The sequence below is a fragment of the Papilio machaon genome, chromosome 24, assembly GCF_912999745.1.
Source record: "Papilio machaon chromosome 24, ilPapMach1.1, whole genome shotgun sequence".
NCBI classification, from domain to species: domain Eukaryota; kingdom Metazoa; phylum Arthropoda; class Insecta; order Lepidoptera; family Papilionidae; genus Papilio; species Papilio machaon.
The window spans coordinates 407,774-429,326 of NC_060009.1; the positions used below are offsets into that span (position 1 = coordinate 407,774).

The 21,553-nt window shown below is 34.3% G+C and overlaps 2 protein-coding genes across 3 annotated transcripts; one reads left to right on the forward strand and one right to left on the reverse strand.

Annotated features, from left to right (window-relative positions):
* Window positions 1–2,741: 2,741 nt before the first annotated feature.
* LOC106716235 (aminopeptidase N) lies at window positions 2,742–21,407 on the reverse strand. Its single transcript, XM_014509716.2, has 19 exons — window positions 21,080–21,407; window positions 12,655–12,929; window positions 12,113–12,271; window positions 11,762–11,809; window positions 11,513–11,675; window positions 10,918–11,130; window positions 10,317–10,526; window positions 9,676–9,809; window positions 9,055–9,253; window positions 8,479–8,686; window positions 7,852–8,011; window positions 7,635–7,771; window positions 7,271–7,350; window positions 7,070–7,179; window positions 6,621–6,788; window positions 5,785–5,928; window positions 5,202–5,280; window positions 4,683–4,828; window positions 2,742–2,881 (listed from the first exon to the last, which is right to left on the reverse strand). The coding sequence occupies exons 1-19, from the start codon at window positions 21,251–21,253 to the stop codon at window positions 2,764–2,766; spliced, it is 2,925 nt and encodes a 974-aa protein (XP_014365202.2). The 5' UTR covers window positions 21,254–21,407; the 3' UTR covers window positions 2,742–2,763.
* Window positions 15,216–15,846, forward strand: LOC106716236. 2 transcript variants are annotated; one of them, XM_014509718.2, is made up of 2 exons: window positions 15,216–15,636; window positions 15,735–15,846. In XM_014509718.2, the coding sequence occupies exons 1-2, from the start codon at window positions 15,256–15,258 to the stop codon at window positions 15,780–15,782; spliced, it is 429 nt and encodes a 142-aa protein (XP_014365204.2). In that variant the 5' UTR covers window positions 15,216–15,255; the 3' UTR covers window positions 15,783–15,846. The 2 variants fall into 2 exon arrangements, with proteins under 2 accessions (XP_014365204.2, XP_014365205.2); XM_014509719.2 differs by having other exon boundaries at window positions 15,216–15,502; window positions 15,735–15,815.
* Window positions 21,408–21,553: the final 146 nt, after the last annotated feature.

Sequence of the window (21,553 nt, forward strand, 5' to 3'; positions counted from 1 at the left end):
TCGTGTTTTTACAAAAACAATGTGATATTTAAATCACAACTTTACAAAAGAACAATTTTGAACATTTAAGTGTTGATAAAATTGTAATTTCATATTGATTTGAGTTATTTTTACTTATTTTAATAAGTCTTAATTGTTTTTCGACACTAAAATTATCAATATTTTAAAATTTATCAACGTTTTTTGTATTAAATTGCTCTTCTGTAAAGTTGTGATTTAAAATATCACACTGTTTTTATAAAGAGGTGATAATTATTAAGAAAATATACAATATACATACATACATTTTATATTATCTTTGTAAATTGATGTTTTTTTTAAATTAGATTATTTGAAAAAAAAATGTACTATAGATAGTGAAATTTTTTAAGTTTTTTTTTTAATGAAATTAGTTGAAATGGTTTTTTTTTTCGAAATTTGTCCGTTAAATGAATGGTAACATTAAGGTTGTAAAAGTGATATTTTTAATTTATCGCAAAATTATTAATAAATAAATTGTATTGTTAAGTATATTATGGAATTATATTTAATTATCTTAGTAATAATTTTATAGAATATTAAAAGTATATTAATTTAAAGTTTTATATTTTTTTTTTTCTTAAGATGCGTGTAAAGGATTTAACTTTATTTTACAAAATTTTCCAACGAAAAATCACATAAAGATACAAGTTTTTAACTGTTAGAAAAACAGTTGAGAAAATTTACTTCCTTTTGTATATAATTATGTTTTTATATGTATGTTATATTATATACAATATTACATTAAATATGTTTAATATATACTAAAGCATTTAATTATATGCAAGTTGTATGTTGCAATCTATATATCTTTTATATATATCATAAAAAATGTAAAATTTTTGTGGATCAATAATTTTTTTTTATTTTCCATCGTATTAACTAGAAATATATATATTATGGTAAAATACACACACCATATATTTAATTTGATGTCCCACTTTACTTAATCTGGGGTCTAAATAATTCTTAACTATTTCTTGGAAATCATAAAACGCGAACGAGTTTGTTGAAGTTGGAAGTGATCTGACGAATAAATTATGATATATTTATATTAAATGTTATTTATAAAGTAAATTAAGTGTCATAAATGTATACAAAATTTTAACAGTCATGTATTTTAGAGAAAAAAAAATTTACTCTACGAAATTCATAGAGAATTGTATTTTTTTTTAAAGTTACCGTCGGTGCCATCGAATCGTAATGTTCCGTCAAAGACAATAACTAGAGCATTTCTCTATAGTATTATTAGTTTTTAGATTATAAGTGAATTATATGTTTTTTTATTAATTAATAAAATATTTAAACATATAAACTTTGTATCATTAATATATAATTTTTAAATAAAACAATTTTCAAAGAAAAAGATATAATTTTATTGATTTTTTTTTATAATCATCGATACTCAATTTATAAATACCTAATCAGATGCATAAAAGTGAGACAAAAATGCCTTAAGAAGCCTTATTTGAGTGAAATACCCTCTTTGTTGTTATTTGCATACAAAATGACTCTCGATTAGTTGTCAAACTTGTAACACTTCATTTATAAAGTTATGTATGTATGAAATATATAATTAAAAACTGACTTATTTCCATTATCCACTAACCGCGTCTTTGGTAATTTATGTAAGGCACAACTTTTAAAACTACAAACGATCGATTAAAATGTAAAAAAATTCAAAAACATAAAACCGAAACGATAAAAAAATCAATATACTTGATTAATAAATTGCCAGGAAATAAATGTTAAAAAATAATTATGCTATAAAATTGTTATGACAAAAACTGTCAAAATTCGATATCAAATATTTCCTTATACATAACAAAGATTTTAATATACATTTTATAAAGTTTTATGCAATAAATAAACCAAAGATTGCATATATACCAATAATTCAGTGTTGCCTGTAGACATAATTCCCTCGCTGTTTAGACGACTAGAATATGGCAATTCGGGAAAGTCACTGTAAGGAAATAAACAAATTAAATTTTTAATTTATAACAATGCTATAAAAAATAAAGTTGTAAAATAAAAACCATCAAAATCCAAAGGAAGGAAAAAATAAAAAAAAAACACCAAATAAATGTCAATAATTTCTTTTATTGTGAAGTTAACAAGTGCTAATCATTAAATGGACGGAGAACTAAGTACAAAAATAAAATATGAAAAACATTAAAAAATCATGACACCATCCTATTGTATATTTAAAGTTTAACATAAAATAAAAAATAATAACATCCAAAAAAAATTAACATAATTGGAAGAAAAAATCTTTAAAAAAAACACCCTAACATTTATCAATATTATCACTTGGTTGTTCGTTAATAATTAACAATATTATTTAATTTAAAAAAAAATGAACAGAATTGAAAATAAATTGGGGAATAATAAATAAATGGAAACATACAATAATAATTACTGGGCAAAAGAACTGAATAACAATAAAAAAACAGAAACATGAACAGAATAACAAAAAAAATAGAAATAAAGTTGAAACGCGATTTAAAAAAGTATTTATAACTCTATTATATATTTTTGTTCTTTAACGATAATAAAATTGATAATTTTGAGCATTTACAAGAAATAAGTACATAAATAACAATCATTAAAGTTTTACATAGCCTTTAATCTTAACTTCACTTTTTTTTCAACACAAGATCATAACTTCTATATTATTTTTTTTTAAATTAAATGTCAAAAATAAATTAATTGTAAATATTAAAGTCATTATCATTAATATTATCATCTTTTCCCTATTTCGTATACGTAATTGGGCGATCTACTGCTCGTCAAGTTATGGATAGCGTAAATGGATAGCATGATGGATTGTTCTTCCCACTGGTCTGCCGGTCTCCGGTAGCTAACAGAATTGTTGTGTTAATTATTATTAAACTAACAATTTGTGTAAACTACACTGACAAATCGTGTTAATTACATAGTAAAGTAGTGTAATCTTTACTGTCATGTGTAAATTACCCTAACAAGTCGTGTAAATTACACAGACGAGTGGTATAAACTACACTGACAAGTCGTGTTAATTACACAGTAATGTAGTGTAATATTTACTGCTATGTGTAAATTACCCTAACAAGTCGTGTAAATTACACAGACGAGTGTTGTAAACTACACTGACAAATCGTGCTAATTACACAGTAAATTAGTGTAATCTTTACTGCCATGTGTAAATTACCCTAACAAGTCATGTAAATTACACAGACGAGTGGTATAAACTACACTGACAAGTCGTGTTAATTACACAGTAAATTAGTGTAATCTTTACTGTCATGTGTAAATTACCCTAACAATTCGTGTAAATTACACAGACGAGTGGTATAAACTACACTGAAAAGTCGTGCTAATTACACAGTAAATTAGTGTAATCTTTACTGCCATGTGTAAATTACCCTAACAAGTCATGTAAATTACACAGACAAGTAGTATAAATTACACTGACAAGTCGTGCTAATTACACAGTAAATTAGTGTAATCTTTACTGCCATGTGTAAATTACCCTAACAAGTCATGTAAATTACACAGACAAGTAGTATAAATTACACTGACAAGCCGTGCTAATTACACAGTAAATTAGTGTAATCTTTACTGCCATGTGTAAATTACCCTAACAAGTCGTGTAAATTACACAGACGAGTATTGCAAACTACACTGACAACTTGTGTAAAATATAGTGACAAGTATTATAAATATCCATAATAACCTATAAGACCTTTAAGGCTACATGATAACGCCATAGCCAGAAGTACTTGTAATAATACTAATAACTTTTTACTCTAACTGTGGATTTCCACTACCAAATACGTATTTTTTTTTTTGTTTCCTTTAAATAACTATATGTTTTTTACGAGCCTTTTAGTAATGGAAATCCACAGTAATAATATGAAAATAAATCAAATAATTTCAATACGTACTGTGAATTAACTTAATTATGAATAAAGTGCAATTTTTATCTACTTATTTTACAAGTGTTATGTACTTTTTAGCAAATTTATATGTTATACTTAGTTTTATTCTACATTTATACTTTTAATGCATGTGAAAATAACACGTTTGCTATAAAATCTTTACTTTTATGTGTAAATTACCCTGACAAGTCGTGTAAATTACACAGAGAAGTATTGTAAACTACAAAACTACCTAGCTACTACCTGTAAATATTAGAAAAGCTGAATTTCATAAAATTTCGTAAAAATATGTAACAAAGTGTTTGTGTAAAATCAAAGCATATTTACATTTTGTCATTGTTTACAGTTAATTTTATAGATTTTCTAAAACTAATTATTAAAACATTACAACTAAATATATTATTTGATATCTTGGAAAGAAATTTGTTCATTTTCCAAACCAAAAATATGATGTGAATTAAAAAAAATTGATAACGTTTCCAAATAGTTAAATAGCACAGATAAAATAAATCTCAAACCTTAACAAATGTCTTTCCAAACACATTCTATACAAATTATAATTTTTCATCAACACGAATATTTCATATCTAATATTAGGTCAAAGAAACAAAACTGTACTTACAACAACAATATACTAAAAGAAATAAGCAAAAAAAACCTACCAAAACTAAAACGGTCTCACCGAGTGGCAACACTACGTATGACATATGACATTTGACAGTTGACAGCTGTCAGTCTTACGAGGAGAACTCTCGCAGGCGGTCGACGACGTGGCGGCGATGTCGCGCCAACCAGTCGATGTTGACTCGCGCGCGCTCCACGCCCTGCTCCACCGCCAAGTGCGCGTCCTCCAGGTACTTCTCGTTCTTTTGCTTCCATACCAGGAACTAAACACAATTTATTAGTACTATTGTAACCTATTGTTTTAATATACAACTCACGCCTTTGACCTTGAAGGGTAGGCAGAGATCACAGACCTCCACTTGGTGTGGCCAAACGAGGTAGGTGTGATCAAAGATATATGAGAATTCTCCCGAAAATTCACATATTTCATTATAATTTCTTATTACTGATATGTTCAAGTTGCATTACGATGTTTTCTTTTATTTTAAGAAAGTAGGATAAATGTAAATATGTAAATAAAAAATACATTGGATTCGAACCCAGTACTCCAGAACCTGCAGGTTACAATTCAAGTGTTTAACTCCTGAGCTAAAATTATAAAAAAAAAAATTGAAAACAAATTGTGAAATGTGTTACCTGGTCGAGTTCCTTCTGTGTTGTGAACTGATCGAGCAAGGTCTTGATGATGAAGCCGATGCGACGACCTTGAGAGAACCTGACGCATAATGATAGTATATTAATATTTTTTGTTTTAGTAAAAATCCTATATATAAAATTCTAGTGTCAATGTTAGTTACCATATTCCTCCGAAACGGTTTTACCGATTTTTATGAAATTCTATATGCATATTCAGCAGATCTGTAAATCGGTTACTATCTATTTTTTTATACCCTTAAATAATAACTGTTGTCCACCCATACTATTTTTATTTTATTTTTTGAACAAAATTTAATTAATTAGAAATTCCCTAGAAATAATTTATATGGCTAAGCAACGTTTTTCGGATCAGCTATTACACTATAATATACACTAACTCCAGTTATCTTAAGATATCAAAATGTATGTATGTAAATAGATGTTTTGTCTGCTCGGAACATCGCACGTAATAACATGTAATACCAAAACGGTTGAATTGATTTGGATTCAATTGAAACCAAACAGTGTGAAATATAAAATGGCGTATAGATGAGAAGTGTTTAGTAACAGTAAGTTTACTCACGCGTTGTAAATATCTTCAATACGGTCGTATATAAAGTCCTTGGCGACGTAGTATCCAACAGTGGAGCGAGTGACGCCGGCGAGCACGGCCGCCGCGTCCTGACGCCGCACCTCCGACCCCTCAGTTATTGCCCACTCCAAGTATCTACAGCCATACACGTGTCATACATTGTCATACAACTCGTCTACTAAGTCGGGATCTTACGAATATAAATACGAATGTTTACTGAAATGTTGGATGTTTGTTTGAAAGTATTAACAGAACAGCTAATCTTAATGATATTTGGTATAGATGTAGAAAATAGTCTGGCAAAATATATAGGATATTTATTTAGTTTTTTTCAAATGCCACGCGTAGAGTCGCGGGCGTCAGCTAGTGGTTTATAAAATAGCAAACCTAAATAATTGACTAATGGTTCCGTTTTGAAAAACCGTCAATGGAATTCGACCTAGTCAAGTCGACGAAACTTGAAAAAATTAACAAATTCTTATCAAACATTTAAAATATAAACAAAAGCGTCAAATCTTTATAATTATACTAATAAATAAAAACGAAACATTTGAGTGTTTGTATTGAATAGACTCGGAATCTGCTGATTTAATTTACGGAATTCTTTCACCGTTTTAAAGCTACACCATCACCGGGTAACAAAGGCTATATTTATTAATTTCACGCGAACTAAATCGCTTTGAACAGGTAGTTGTCAAACAACACGACATTCTATCATACTATTCATTGTCTATGGTGTAGTCTAGCGATGTCCAGTGTTGCCATGTACAATCTTTCAATTTCTACCATTGTGAATTAATTTAAGAATGTTCTAGATGTATGCTCACTGCGCCAGTATCCATGTGTCTCTGGAGCAGGCGAGGGCGTGCAGCAGCTGGTCGCGGGCGGCGGCCACGTTGGCGCTGCGCCGGCGCTCGAGGGCGAAGCGCCAGTGACGCACGGAGCCCCGAGACAGCGCCACACAGTACACCGTGCGGCGCAGGTCCAGCGGGATACTGCGCAAACACGACAACATCATACCGCACTTCTAACTTACACGGAACTTGGAAATAACATAAAAAAAACCCTTCTAATAATGCCAAAATATTAGGTTGAGTTGCAGAAGAAGAAAAAGAGAGAGAGAGAGAGAGAGAGAGAGAGAAACAGAGAGGGCGAGAGAGAGAAAGAGAGAGAGAGAGAAAGAGAGATAGAAAGAAAGAGAGAGAGAGAGAGAGAAAGCGAGAGAAAAGAGAAATTTGTTATTGCAGCTATACAATGATGTGTGAAGAAAACTCACGGATTATTCTGATCAGGGTTGGGAGTCTCCATCCAGCGGTCAAACAGCGCGATGGCATTCTCCTCGCAGCCTGGCACCTTCATGCGGCACGCCCAGCTGCTCGTCGTCACCTACACACACATACACACAGACATACAGAACTTAAACTTTCCTAGATCATGTACCCCCCCCCTCCTCCTCTATTTGTATATTATACTTTACCTGCATTTTAACACTGATGAGGTCGTCTTCGTTGAGGATCTTGCTGGAGGACAGACCTCCGGAGCGAGTGTAAGTCTCACCTGGGAACAATATATTTTTGGAATACAACAAAAAGTACATCAACTCGTAAAAACACCTTCAAATGACTTGAAATCAACGTTACTATCCAAATATTAACCAAAATCCACAACACAAATTAGTTTATATTTAATATTATTGATTCATCTTTCCATCTAATAAGACGAGCTTTAAAATGCGTCACATTTGAGTACAATTCGTTACAAGAAAGAGAAGAAAAATGTGGTAAAGGAACAAAAAAAATGTTAATTTTGTAAAACTTATTTGTTTAAAACGTTAAACTGACCAATAAGTCGTCTAACAAACTTCTGGAAGGCTCCGTAGTCTGGAGTACGCTTCAGAACATTCTCAATCTTAGCCAACCCACGCAGACCTGTCGACAGCGGCAGATAGTCCATCTCTTTCTGCAGGTAACTCGTGAGTCTGTGCGGGAAAGAGATAACTAGTAAGTCTGATATTGTGATATTTAGATTGATTGCGTGTATGTATGTGTGTGTACTGACTGCAGTGCGGTGGTGTAGTCAAGTCGACCAGCCCAGGCCAGTTCCAACGCGTCTGACAGCAGCTGCACTCGAGCCAGCACTGGAACAGCGCGGTGTCCGCTCGCCAGCGCGCGAGTTATCAGCTGCCAGTTGCGGGGGTCGTAGTTCACGCGGTAAGGAGCTGGAACAGAAGGAAATTCACAATATCATCACCAGCATCGACCTTTCTCTGCCCATTGCTGGGCGTACACCATCCGCATCCCACGACTTCCCGCCATGCGAACTATTTCGTCGGTCAACCTGGACGGAGGACACCCCACGCTTCTAGTGCCCTTCCGTGGCTTCCATTCTAAGACTTTCCTTCCTCATCAGGCGTCACTGGCCCGATAAATGTGACCGGCCCATTGTCACTTTGAATAACTTTGAGAGTTTTATCGTTTACATACAAAACTCATAATATATAAACTAGAAAACATATTAAATTATTGAAGTGATCTCTTGGTATTTTATTAAGAAATGTAATAGTAATACAATAATACTCTCCTACAAGTAATACTCTCTTGTACAACACTGCATTTCTTACTTAATGTCACAAAATTATATGTGTATGTACAAAGTTTAAAATAAATAAATAAATAAGTAACATACCGATCATGTCAGTGTTGAAGATGACCCACTGTTCCGGTGCTGCGCCGTGCTCGAAGCGGTGCAGAGTGTTTGTGCCCTCGCCCGCCGCCAGCCACTGCACCTGACCCGTCTCCATCTGCGTCTGCTCCTCCCCCTCGCACAGCACCCGCAGCGGCACCCACCACGACGCGCTGCTGCTCGCCCTCGCGCCCAGAGACAGGTAGCGCTTCTGTTGATGAAACAGGATGTTTCCCTCTGACGCCAACTTCACTTCCCCTTTCCCACTATTTCCTTCACTTCCCCCTTTCCCACTATTTCCTTCACTTCCCCCTTTCCCACTATTTCCTTCACTTCCCCTTTCCCACGGTTTCCTTATTAGAAAAGCGCGGGAAGGAAAAATGATCAAAATTTAACTTCCGGAATAAAATAAGGTAGAGAATCATCTCCAAAAAGTCGACTAGCAAACTCCATCTTTGTCTGATTAAGCCAATCATCAAACTACCAAAATCGAAAAATGTGACAGTTTACAGGAGGTTTTAGTACCATTGTCATATATTTGTAAAGAAGACCATAGAGCATACTTTTCGCGAGTCATACCTGTGAGATGGTGAGCGAGTTGTCACTGTAGTCTCTGGTGACAGTGAGGAGCGGGTAGCCGGTCTGCGTGGTCCAGGTGTCCATCACCTGTTTGACTGTGACGTTGCGAGAGAGGCCGCCATGTCGCTGTGTGGCGGCTGTCAGCTCTGACCACAGGTCGTCCTGCTCCGCGTTACCGTACGAGTGCTTCACCAGGTAACTGGTTACACAAAATTATCTCTCAATAAATGGCCACCGAAAAAGATGTAAAGACAAATTGATCACCAAAGATGAACTGAGTGGAAAAGGACAGAAGGAGACCTTCCACGCTGTCAAAGCCCGAATCAAACTGGCACACCGACTCATCAGATGAGACGCTGAAATACTTTCCTTTCACACTGGTCTTCTAGTTTTTATGGTGAAGTTCATCAACCTGCATATTTCCGCGAAGAAATTCGAAATGTGTAAAGACAACCGCACTGGACAAGCACGACCCTTGAAACCCTTACCTTAGTAGGCCTGAACCTCAAAAACAAGAACTTTAATGAGCAGATCAAAGCAACAAAGAAATAAGGAAAAGACAACTCTGGATGGATTCGTTAGTCTTAGCTAGAAATTTAAGGCTAAAGTATGAATACTTACTTATTGATGGCTTCCCGGAAGACGTGTTCTCCGAGGAACATGGTCATCATGCGGATGATGGTAGAACCTTTACGATACGAGATTTCGTCGAAGATTTCCGATATACGCTTCGGATTGTCGATCGGTACTGACACCTGTAAATTTTATAAATAATTTAAACCGAAAGAATTTTATAGCGTGAACGATGAAAGGAAATAAAATTGAGATTTCACACGTTAATGGAGCCAATGTTTCACCGAAACTAGTTACATTTTGAAAGGGGTCTAAAATAAAGAAATTCAATCTCTGTTCTCAAACCAAGATAACTAAGAACGTTAATACAAATTGAAAGATTTTTTATAGCAATATTAGTATATTAATTAGTATTAATAGTGAGGAAATAAAGTAAATCAGAGAACGTATAATTTTTGGTTCGACTTTTAGGATAGGGTACTGATTTTGGGTTTGAAAGATTTTTGGAAACGAAGGTGAGAAGGCGAGAGAGTGAGAAGGTGAGAGAGTGAGAAGGTGAGAGAGTGAGAAGGTGAGAGAGTGAGAAGGTGAGAGAGTGAGAAGGTGAGAGAGTGAGAAGGTGAGAGAGTGAAAAGGTGAGAGAGTGAGAAGGTGAGAGAGTGAGAAGGTGAGAGAGTGAGTATATATACCGGGTGCGAGGACTCGAGCGCGTCCAGACTGAGCACGGAGAGGATGTTGTCGAGGGCGTATGTGCGGTCAGCGCGCCAGGCGGGCTCCACCGCCGCCACGCCAACTGACGCCGCGAACGTCGCGAAACCCTCGTTCAGCCACAGGTCTGACCACCACTTCATCGTCACCAGGTTGCCGAACCACTGGTGAGCCAGCTCGTGAGCTATCACCTGCAGATGTTACAAGCATCAAATAATATTCTCAATATCAGGTCTTTTATAAAAAAAAAGGAAATTAAAGTTTGTAAAATCTGACACTCATGATGCAAAATTATATTACCCTCTTTCTTTCAATTCCTACTATTAATTTACTCATCGATTATGTTTGTCTATGGGCTTCCATTTGACATCCATGTTGGAAAAGTTGTACAAAAATATTTGAACCGCCATTTTTTGACGGCGGTCTAAATTTTACACGATCCACTGTACCATACTTGAAAAAAATTGGTAAAAAAAGGAATTGTCTTAAAAATATATTTTAATATTATTTGTTAGTTAAAACTACATCTATTACACAAAGTCAGTCCCTAAAGACGCACTCTGGGTAGCAATAAGGGCTCACCTCTGCGACCCTCTCCTTGTTGAGGAAGGAGGACTGTTGGTTGTCGTAGAGCAGCGCGGTCTCCCTGTAGGTGACGAGGCCCCAGTTCTCCATGGCGCCGGCGCTGAAGTCGGGGATGGCGATCATGTCCTGCTTCGGCAGCGGGAACGATACGTTGAACCAACGCTCGAAGTGCGACAACACGCGGGGACCCAGATTTGCGGCGTACGCGGTCTGATCATAATATATAGTCATTATACTGGCAAACAAGCAAACAAGCAAGCAACCTGGCAACACTACATTTCTACCTATAGACAATAGACACCGTAATCAACACCTTCAACAATTTAATTAATAATAGAAGCGTTGCTGTTGACATTTAATTAAGAGCAATCAATTTTCCGTTTCTATTTTTTTTTTGACCCTAATAAAATCAGTATAAATTTAACAACCCTAAAATAATTACGATACATACGTCAAAGTGACATTGACAGTAAATGTCCAATGTAACTTTAACATTTACCACAGATTAAAAATGAATATTAATGTAACCATAACCAAATTATAAAACACTCAGAACCAATAAAAAAAAAATAGACATTTATTTCTTAGCTACCTGATCAATAGCATCACTCCTAGCCCAGATCCTGAACTTAGTGTTAGCGAGCTCTGGCGGGCTCTCAACGTACGCGAACTTTGACACCACAAACGCGACCAGGTATGTAGACATCGGGACAGAATTCTCAAACTGATCCCAAACGAAGTGAGCGCGGTCCTTCCTAAAAATATTTAAAGCCAAAGATTTAAATTATTTAAAGTCGCGACCACCAAAAAATATATGTGTGTATAACTATTTTGGACTTACCTAAATTTCTTTGCAATCGTTTCCCAAGGCCAAACATCTTCAAGGGCACTGTAAAAAAAATAATTATGCAAAAGACTCAAAATAAATAATGAAAAACTTTGTTAATTAGAAATTTTCTATTACACAATTATGAGAAAAAACGTGAAATTAATTCTCACTTGAGGCATGTCTTGTGCGCATTGGCAAACAAAAAAATGTAACAAGATGTATTTGTACTGTAGCTGTCATGTCATATTTTCTATGTCTAAGTAGGTCTTATATTCGGACAGAACCAACCGCGATAGCGCCTCTCGCACCGGTTCAAACTTTGTTTGACTGAAAATTATTATACGATTAGAATTGGGATCTCACTTGTCACTGGAAGTATTAAACAGCGGCATGTTGGAGACTGCTGAGAACTCCTCATGATGACCGATGTTCAGTCGGAACGTCGCCTTGTACACAGGTTCGTCGAAGCACGGGAAACCTTTGCGAGCTGATATAGCCTCAAATTGAGTCGCTATCAAGTACCTGTAAGCAAACATATTATTTTTATAGAATTGTTAGAACCTTTCTAGAATATTCTAAAAGAGAGAAGAAAACATTCAATGATTTGGGTCTTTTTACGCTGTCTACTGTTCGTGATATTATGATGTACAATAATATAAGACAATTATGAAACTTATTAATTGAATTTTTATAATTTATAAAAAAAAATGTAGTTGGGTCTAAAATATTGAAGAATGTCTAAATGGACCTTCAAAAAGACAATAAAATTACTAATATCGCTACTGTCTTTCAATTTTATGGATTGCGGAATTTGTGGTCAATAATTGGAGAACCACTTGCAGCAAGTAACAAGCGATTGACTTGCTTGTTAACCTCTATTAAAAAAAGCAGAAGTAAGAACTCACTCTCTAAGATTTGTCTTCTTATTTACATATGTACTAATATAGACACCATCAAGTCCGATCTTCAAATTGCCATAGAAAGGTATCTGCAGGCGGTAGCTAGAACCTTCTACAAGTTCCTTGTTCAAGGTTAGGGTAAGGAAATTGTATGTATCATTGAGTTTCACAGAAGTAACGACTGGTAAGTCGCCAGCACCATGAAATACCACTTTATCGTCTGCTACAATAAAATCCTGGGCGTGCAGAACGATCTTTGAAGTCGTCTTCTTAACGTCCAACTGGAAAGAAAATAGATCGAATTAAATTCGAATATCGTACAATTCATAACTGTCATCCCACTCATTCTCTCTGAAAAAACAGAGACAAAAATATGTGTAAATTTTAGGTGTTGGGCGCAACGGGATGCGGGGAAGAGTCATTGCGCAGCGCGCTATTGACCTTGGGCCGCCATTATATATAAAAAAAAGTAACTCGGCAGTTGAATTTCACGGGTATTACAAGTACATATGTTGCTATGATAAATTTTTAACCTACTTGCATTGTTAACGTCAAATTACATTTCATTGTAGTGGATAGGAAATAAAATTCCTCGACTGTACGTTTGCAAAAAAAAAAAGGAACAAGATTCTTGAAAACATCCCCTTCATAAACCGGGTCATTATTGTGTGTTAAGGCTAATTATAATAGCCACATTTCTACGCAATTAGTTACGCCTGTTAATCTGCCATAAAAATTCCTAAATTTGCGTTGAAGCCATTATAAAAATAATAATTAGGAAAAAAACGTAAACTCTTTTTCCTTAGTTTATGTATTGGTTTGAAACAGTAAACACTTTTTAGTTTAGTTATAGCATGTTTAGTAACTTTCTCAACCAGTTCTTTTACGTAATTGGTATGTTGCTCAATGATATATTTAACCCTTAAACCCTACACTGCCTGGCGTACACAGTATTCCTACACAGGGGTGACAAGGCACCCCAAAATAAAATAGTTAGTAAAGTGTAGAAATAAAAACAGTTATAGAAAATTATACTTTTATTTATATATATTGACATTATGAGATCACGAATCAGCCTCAAAATTTTAGATTACACATCAATTTGAGCACTTTTGGCATACTTCAACTTGGTGTTCCAAGCAAATTGGAATTTTGCACTTGGTGCTCCTGGTCTTGCTCTTCCGATCCCTGTTTCTCGGACAGAAACCACAACGACCCTGTGTGTGACGTTCAGACCCAGAAGAATCGAGAGGCATGAGTTGCTTGAGAATCGCAGCGATACTCTCCTTTATATCCCTCTTCAAAGTTGGTGTTTGTAGGCGCATTCTCAAATGTTCATCTATAAGATTCATTCTTTTAGAAAACTCCGACGAAGCTTTATGTCAGGCTTATTATTTGCTTTTGAGCATTTGTAGAGAACCCAAGAGTTAATACCAACTCCATCCAATAACCCATAGAAAATGCACATTGGCCAACGTTTGGTTCTTCTTTGGACAGAGTATTTTTTAGCCATTGCATCGAACACATCCACTTCTCCCTTTGTTTTATTATCAAAATTAATAATTTCTGGAAGCTCAACTTCAATGTTGTTATCTGGGGAATCTAAACGTTTATAATAAAATAATTCAACTATAGAAGTAAGCTTAAAAAATAGTTTGGAAAATTTTTAAAAACTTACGTTGTTCCTACACTGGGGTGCTACAGCACCCAACGACACACGTGGACAAGTCTACAACAGCCGGCTGTCGCCGCGACACAGGCCAATCCGTGGCGTATAACCTCAAAGTAAAATACGCGGAAAGTCAAACACGTGCATTATTAATCAACGAAATAAACAAGAAAAATAAACCTTGTGGGGTGCTCCAGCACCCCGAGTAGGGTTTGAGGGTTAAGAAACTGTAAGGATGTCTTTGATCTGTATAATGTATTGAAAGGCAAAGGAAATAGAGCGTGTTACCGTGACAAATCTGAACTTCAGACGAAAGGAATGCTGTCACGCTTCACGCTTACTATTATTACATATTTCCAATTTAATACAAGTTAAAAATAATCAATTGTTGTTTTGAATTTTTATAGATAGTTATTGATGTTTATCAGTTATGTAATTTATGTGTAACCTAGTGATTTTTCGTAAATAATCTCATTCAAAGCACATAACTGTTAAAACTGCATTTTTATTTTTTCATACTTAACGCAATTAGGTTGTGGAAAGATTTCGGAAACTGTGATTAAACATCTTCCACGATAGTTTATCACTGTTAAATTTTGACCAGACACTAAATTGTCGTAAAACGGAACGCACTGCGCTCTGTGTGTTCCGATTGGTCGAATGTGACGACCCGCCATACTGGCCACGAAAAAAAGTTTAGCTATCATCTGTTCTGTCATTCTGTCAATCTGTCATATCACACTTCAATCGTTGGTCGTAAACAAACCAATGTTTTTAATAAATAAGTTTTACATTAAAAGTAATTGAGACTGCTAGACTATGTTTTATTATAAAGTTAGCGAATTGAAATGAAAAATTACTGCGAGTAGACAAATATTATATTCCGAATGGCTTTGGTATAAGAAACTTGTTGTATTTTGTAAGCTATTTAATAAACAATGTCGATTATACCGGAGTCTGCAAAAAACTCTGAATTACCAGTCGTTGATAAAGAAGAATTTAACACAAAAGTTCAAAACTATTACAAATCACACAGCGTGCACAGCAAAAAGTTAGAATGGACAAGAGAAAGAATAGAAAATGTGATCAAACTGTTAGAAGAATATAGCAAAAATAAATGTCGTGGCGTAAGAGCAACGAATACACAATACCACCACGCGCATAAATACGACGTCGTTAAAACAGGTAATCATAAGGTATTAATTCTCAAAAGAAAAGATAGTTCACACCCAATATTAGAAATGATTCCAACAGAGGATTATTATGAAAAAATACTCGACGCCCACCTCGCCACTGGCCATGGCCGGAGAGACAAAATTGTTAGTACATTGAGAAATAAATATATGATACCTATATTTGCTATTAAAATATTCCTTGATCTTTGTAAAGTATGTATTTCACATAAAAGCAATTTTAGGTCCAATACAAAGACAGTCCCTGTTGCTCTAAAACCTATACTTTCTGATGACTTTAACCAGAAAGGACAAATAAATGTTTTAGACTTCCAAACTAGTCCTGATGAAGAATACAAATGGTTAATGCAGTATCAGGATCAAACATCAAAATTTAGTTTTTTAAGACCATTGAAAAGCAAAGAAGTAAAAGAAATAGGTTTGGAAGTTTTGAAAATATTTCTACAAATTGGTTGTCCGCATGTTCTACAAAGTTGCAGGGGAATTGAGTTTACTATGTCCATACTAAGAGAAATTACTACATTGTGGTCAGCGTGTGATGTCATACAAGTACAAACAATAGATCCACAGGAAGAAGAAAGCATAGAAACATTGAAGCAAGATATAAAGAACATGATACAAGCATGGATGGTCGAAAACAACTCGAAAAATTGGTCTTTTGGCTGTTATTTTGTTCAATTTCAAATGAATTCATTATACCAATTATCAACTGGTAACACTCCATATAAAGCAGTTTTTGGAACTGATCCTAGATTAGAAATATCAACGTCATTATCAGAAAATATTGAAAATCACTTTCAAGTAGAAATAACAGTGAAAGAAGATTCTGAAGAAAATGATAACAATGAAGAAAAAGATACACTAAATAATCAAATGATGAAAGATTCCAGTTGTGGGGAATAAAAATTATGTTTTAATTTATATAATTTTATATCTAGTTTAAATGATTCCAATCCAGTAATCGAAATCTGTAATGGACACCAATTGAAAAACTATAAACACACACTGGAATCCAGAATCAAATGCTGAAATTGATCACTGAACTGGAATGATGTAAACAGGGTATAAAGCATAACAATTAATGGTGAGGAATTGGAGTCCACTAACAATTGGTTTCTGAGAGAAAAATCTGTATAAAACATATTATCACCATTGTCATTATCTTTGATAAAACAGGGATAAAAATGTTATAAACAAAGATTTTGGTGTTATATGTAAAATCATTAATATTATATTTGCATTGTTAGCAAATTAGTATGAAATAACTTATGTACATAATAAGAAATAAATATAGTTTTATATTGTAATTGAGTTTATAATGTTGTTATTTAATTTATGTGATACAGTTTTAAATGTTAGATGTAAATGTATGTAAAAAGTAAATAAACAAATATTAACTCTACATAAACATGATTGAGGGAAATGATGGTCGCTACCAGACAAAAGCTTAAAGCTTTTTTCTATCTATAACATTTAATCACTCACGTCTATTATTATTTATTGTTGTTATATTTTCAATATTCATTTTGAAGATTTAAACTATTATTATTTAGTTTTTAATAATATTACATTTTAATTTATTCCTTCCAAATAAGATTGGCGACAGGCAAACGGCCGGCCGTAAAAAATTAAGTTAAAACGTTACGATTTAAAAACTTGTGCACCGACCTCACATGTATGGTATAAGACCAAGGAGATGATGATATGAACTTGATTGATTAAGCATCTTATTTATATCTGTAGAAAGAACGAGAGTTGTGTGACAAATCGCGCCAAACGGAAATCCATAATCCTTGACTAACCATCTAGGTTTTTTTAGGAACTTTTTGTTCTTATGAACACGCAGTCCCATTGCAAACTACTATCAAAACTATTACAGATAAAATCAAAAAATTACAATTAATAGTAACAAAAAGGGAAAGTATTTATAAGTTCACGCAACGGAATCCGTCTACTAGGTCCGTCATAGGTTGGGTCAAAGCAGACACAAGTCCGCCAACATTGAACCCTTCTACATTACAAACGTGAATTTTATAACTGTACTCAGAATAGCTTACTCTTAATAAGGAACAATAGAGAGTATGGCAAAAAAAAAAATGTAACAAAAAGTAATTTCACGGTGTCAACGAACAGGTTTCAAATATCGAAGCATACAATAAGATTTTGTTACGCCCACACGTCAAGTAATGTCTTGGTAAGATGACAATGTTCAGTACAATAACCCTGATAACGTCATTGATGTATTTAACCGAAAGAAATAAATGTTTAAATCTCTATTTTAATAAAACAAATGAGAAGGATGGCTTATGTTTTTGGATAGATGCTACAGTATGTTCCAAATCGAAAATCAAAAAATCGAATCAAAGTTGTGGTGTACAAAAAATGCAAAATGGCGTATACTTGATGTTTCTGTTTCACTACTAGGTACAGAGCGCAGAATTAAATATTCTACCAAAGACGTGGCATAATGGCCACTAACCTTTGCCTTTTTATTAATGAAAAAAAAATGACAAAAAGAGTAGCGCGGGATGCCGGAGTGTAACAACGAGATGTAGTAGATATTAGAGTGGAATTGTTAGTGTATATATTTATATTAATTAAATTATATTAAGTGTTAATGTAATTAAATTAATTTATATTAAATGATTTTAACAACGTAATAAAAGCATATTGGCTGCCGTGTTCCTATTATCAATTTATATACTAGGTTGTTTTAAGGCCTATTGTGTGGTCATTTCCCTGACATGATCGTGTCACTTTGTTGAACGGATACGTCTGATATGCCGCTCTTGTAATTTGCCTAGGCAAATTCATGATAGTTGATATACAAACTAAAAACCTTGAAACAGATTTCACTGGTCAAACAATCTGTATATTTAGTGAGCGGGACACGACCTGCTGCAGACGTGGCTGGCCTCACAATGACCAAAGAAAGTGGGTTATGCACTAGTTAGTTTTGTGTTAAAGATATTTAGGTGTAAATATTTGGCAATGTTTGTCTAGGCCGATCAATTGGACTGCGTATTTAACAATATGAAGGTAAAGTGCATACTTTACTTTAAATCGGCATCTGTTGTATGAATTCGCTTGGTCCTAGCATGTCAATTCAAAAGCAGGTATTATTTTCAAAGCAATTGTTTCCGAGGCATTCACTTTTATAAATTGAGAAATAGTTCTTATTTTGGTAAAGAATTTATATCGAATGCGTCAACATATTCCTGGCCTTATCCCACTCACGTGGAGTCAGTTCACCGGGTTTTATAAAAACCAATTTGCGAGTAAATATAGTTAAAATGCGTATTCACTTTAAATAAAACGAGTAGAACCGGTAAGTGAACGCATTCATGTTGTTTACATCAGTTATTTACTTTTTAAAAATAAATGAATGTACGTACTCGTCAATAAGAACTTCCATTTCATATAGTTACGTCATAGTACATTTTAATAACTTAAGATATCAGATATTCTCGTAATTTGTAGAGAAAAAAAAACATTCACCCCAACTTAAAGGTGTAAGCTAGACAGTTATTATAAATTTCAAATTCGCGCTAATTTAACTCTTTATTACCCTATTAGTCCGGTCATTTTAGACAATTGAAATAAAGAAAATTCCGACAAAACCAAATCTTCGTAGAGACCTTAGGTTTACCATAAGGAATAAAGTGTCAAAAGTACCCATCAGTCCCATGTGAGCTTCGGGACTTATTCGGGGTCCAAGGTCAAAATTTTAGTTTTTTTGGATTTTTCTCGAAAACGGTAAGTTTTATTGAAAAAGTACTTCAGAGCAAAGTTGTAGATCTTAAAATTCTCTATAAAAATGGTCCCTATAATATTTTCTCTAAGACCCACTATTTCCCAGATATTGCGCTTGTAAAAATCATGTTCTACCATGCCACGTATATACATATTTAGGTACTCAAGCAAGCAAAAATGCCTACTCGTGTCTCTTTTATGTATACATTATACTATTCTAAGAAAATTTACTCTAAAATGATAAAAAATTGATTGCATAGATACGTACAGATATTTAACATTTGTAAAAAATACACGAAACAAAAAGCAAGTACAGCTATCTTGTCTTCCTCCAACATCGGCATCTGCTAGTCAACATTTGTTTCGAGTATACTATCAAGTTCAGATATGGCAAGGCAATGAACTGAACCCTGAAGACTGGGGTTGGAAATTGATAAATAATACTTTGGAACCGATTCGAACTTTACTGCCCCCTGCTCCAGAAAAACTTCTTAACACTATTTTTTGCAATTGCAAGAAAGGTTGTAGTGCCAAATGTGGCTGTAAAAAAGTAGGGTTGCAGTGTTCTCCAGCGTGTACCAATTGCCAAGGTGTCTCTTGCTCAAATGTTCAATTAAATACAAGAGAGGAAGATTCATGTGATTTTGATGAAGAGACAACTGATTCTTCTGCATTTGAACAATTTCTAAGCGTTCATCAACAGGAAGGAGAAGAAGAAGAACAAGAAGAAATTGAAGAAAACATGATTGTTGAAGTTGAATATGAAGAGTATGAGTCAGATTAAAGTGATAAAAAAAAGTTAGAACGACAGTTAAACTCAGTAACCCATATCAGTAATCTTCATACTATTAAATAATTATTGTTCCTGAAAATAACGTCATAAAGGTTCGATTTTGACCTTGGACCCCGAATAAGTCCCGAAGCTCACATGGGACTGATGGGGACTTTTGACACTTTATTCCTTGTGGTAAACCTAAGGTCTCTACGAAGATTTGGCTTTGTCGGAATTTTCTTTATTTGATCACTATTTTTATGTCTAAAATGACCGGACTATATGTGTTGTAGTTACTTTTGCAACATTGACTTTTTTATATTATAAGGTGGCAAATGAGAAAGCGGCCAATTTAATTCAGCGAAATAACGAAGCGACCGATGCCCATTGACATCTGCGCAATTATAGAGGGGACGCACAGAAAGATTTCTCCTTTCCATGCGTCCCCTTCACCGTCAATTTTATTCCCTATTCCATCATTTCCTTTTAATAAAAGGTCCTCCTGTAGCCTTAACGGCTTAACTGATTTTGTATACCACGTTGCAGTCTACCGCCGCAATTACGTAACCACAGAAACGTCAAATTCCATACGGTACTCCAGTTTTTCAGTTATTTTTTATAACCTTGCTAAGGTTATAAAGTTATGAAAGAAAAAAGGTTTTACCAGAAATATTTTGCAATTTTATTATTAGTAGTATTACTTTGTCTATGGTTAAATTCGATGCATACTCTTTGCCACAGTGTCATAGAGTCATAGAGAAACCAGTCAGTTTGTTTAATTAATTTATATGAACAGCATTTGTATTCACATTGAGACTAACAGTGTATTGTTAAGGACAGTCGTTGTAATTCTAAATAGAAACTGAACAAGATTTTCCTCGTCTTGACTCTGACACATTCTTTGTCATACTTATACTTTTTTATTACCACACAAATCCATTGCACTCACTTTTGCATTTATAAATATTGTCATCCCTTTCTTACTCTTCAATAAAACAGAGAGAACAATATGTTTCACGATGTGTTTAAAGCGTTTTAACATACCAGGATATCAGCAACACCAAAAAAGCTGTAATTAGTCCTTGGATCGACGTCGAAGACGAGCCTCACGTCGTAGTGCTTGGGGACCACGTCACCCGGCAGCAGGTACTCCGCGAGAACCACAGGTAGTACCAGGACCAAGACCGGCAGGACCAAAAGATATCCCGACCGTCGCATCGTGATATCTGCAAAAGGCAAATATTAATTCATCAAAAAGTTGTATGAACTTTTTAACGATTTTTAAAAGAAAAATAACATCATGGGATGCTTCAAATGTTTTCGCAGTGCGAACACAGACAACCTTAGGTATAAAAATAATAAAAAAATCTCTAACCTTTAAATTTGCTGTAAGCCAATCTGAATTATAAAAAATTTGAATTTCATTGATTTGAGTGTTATTTTTCATTATTATTTAATTATAGGCATATATATTTATCTAATCTAATTGACACCAAATCGTTCACGTGGTGATAATTG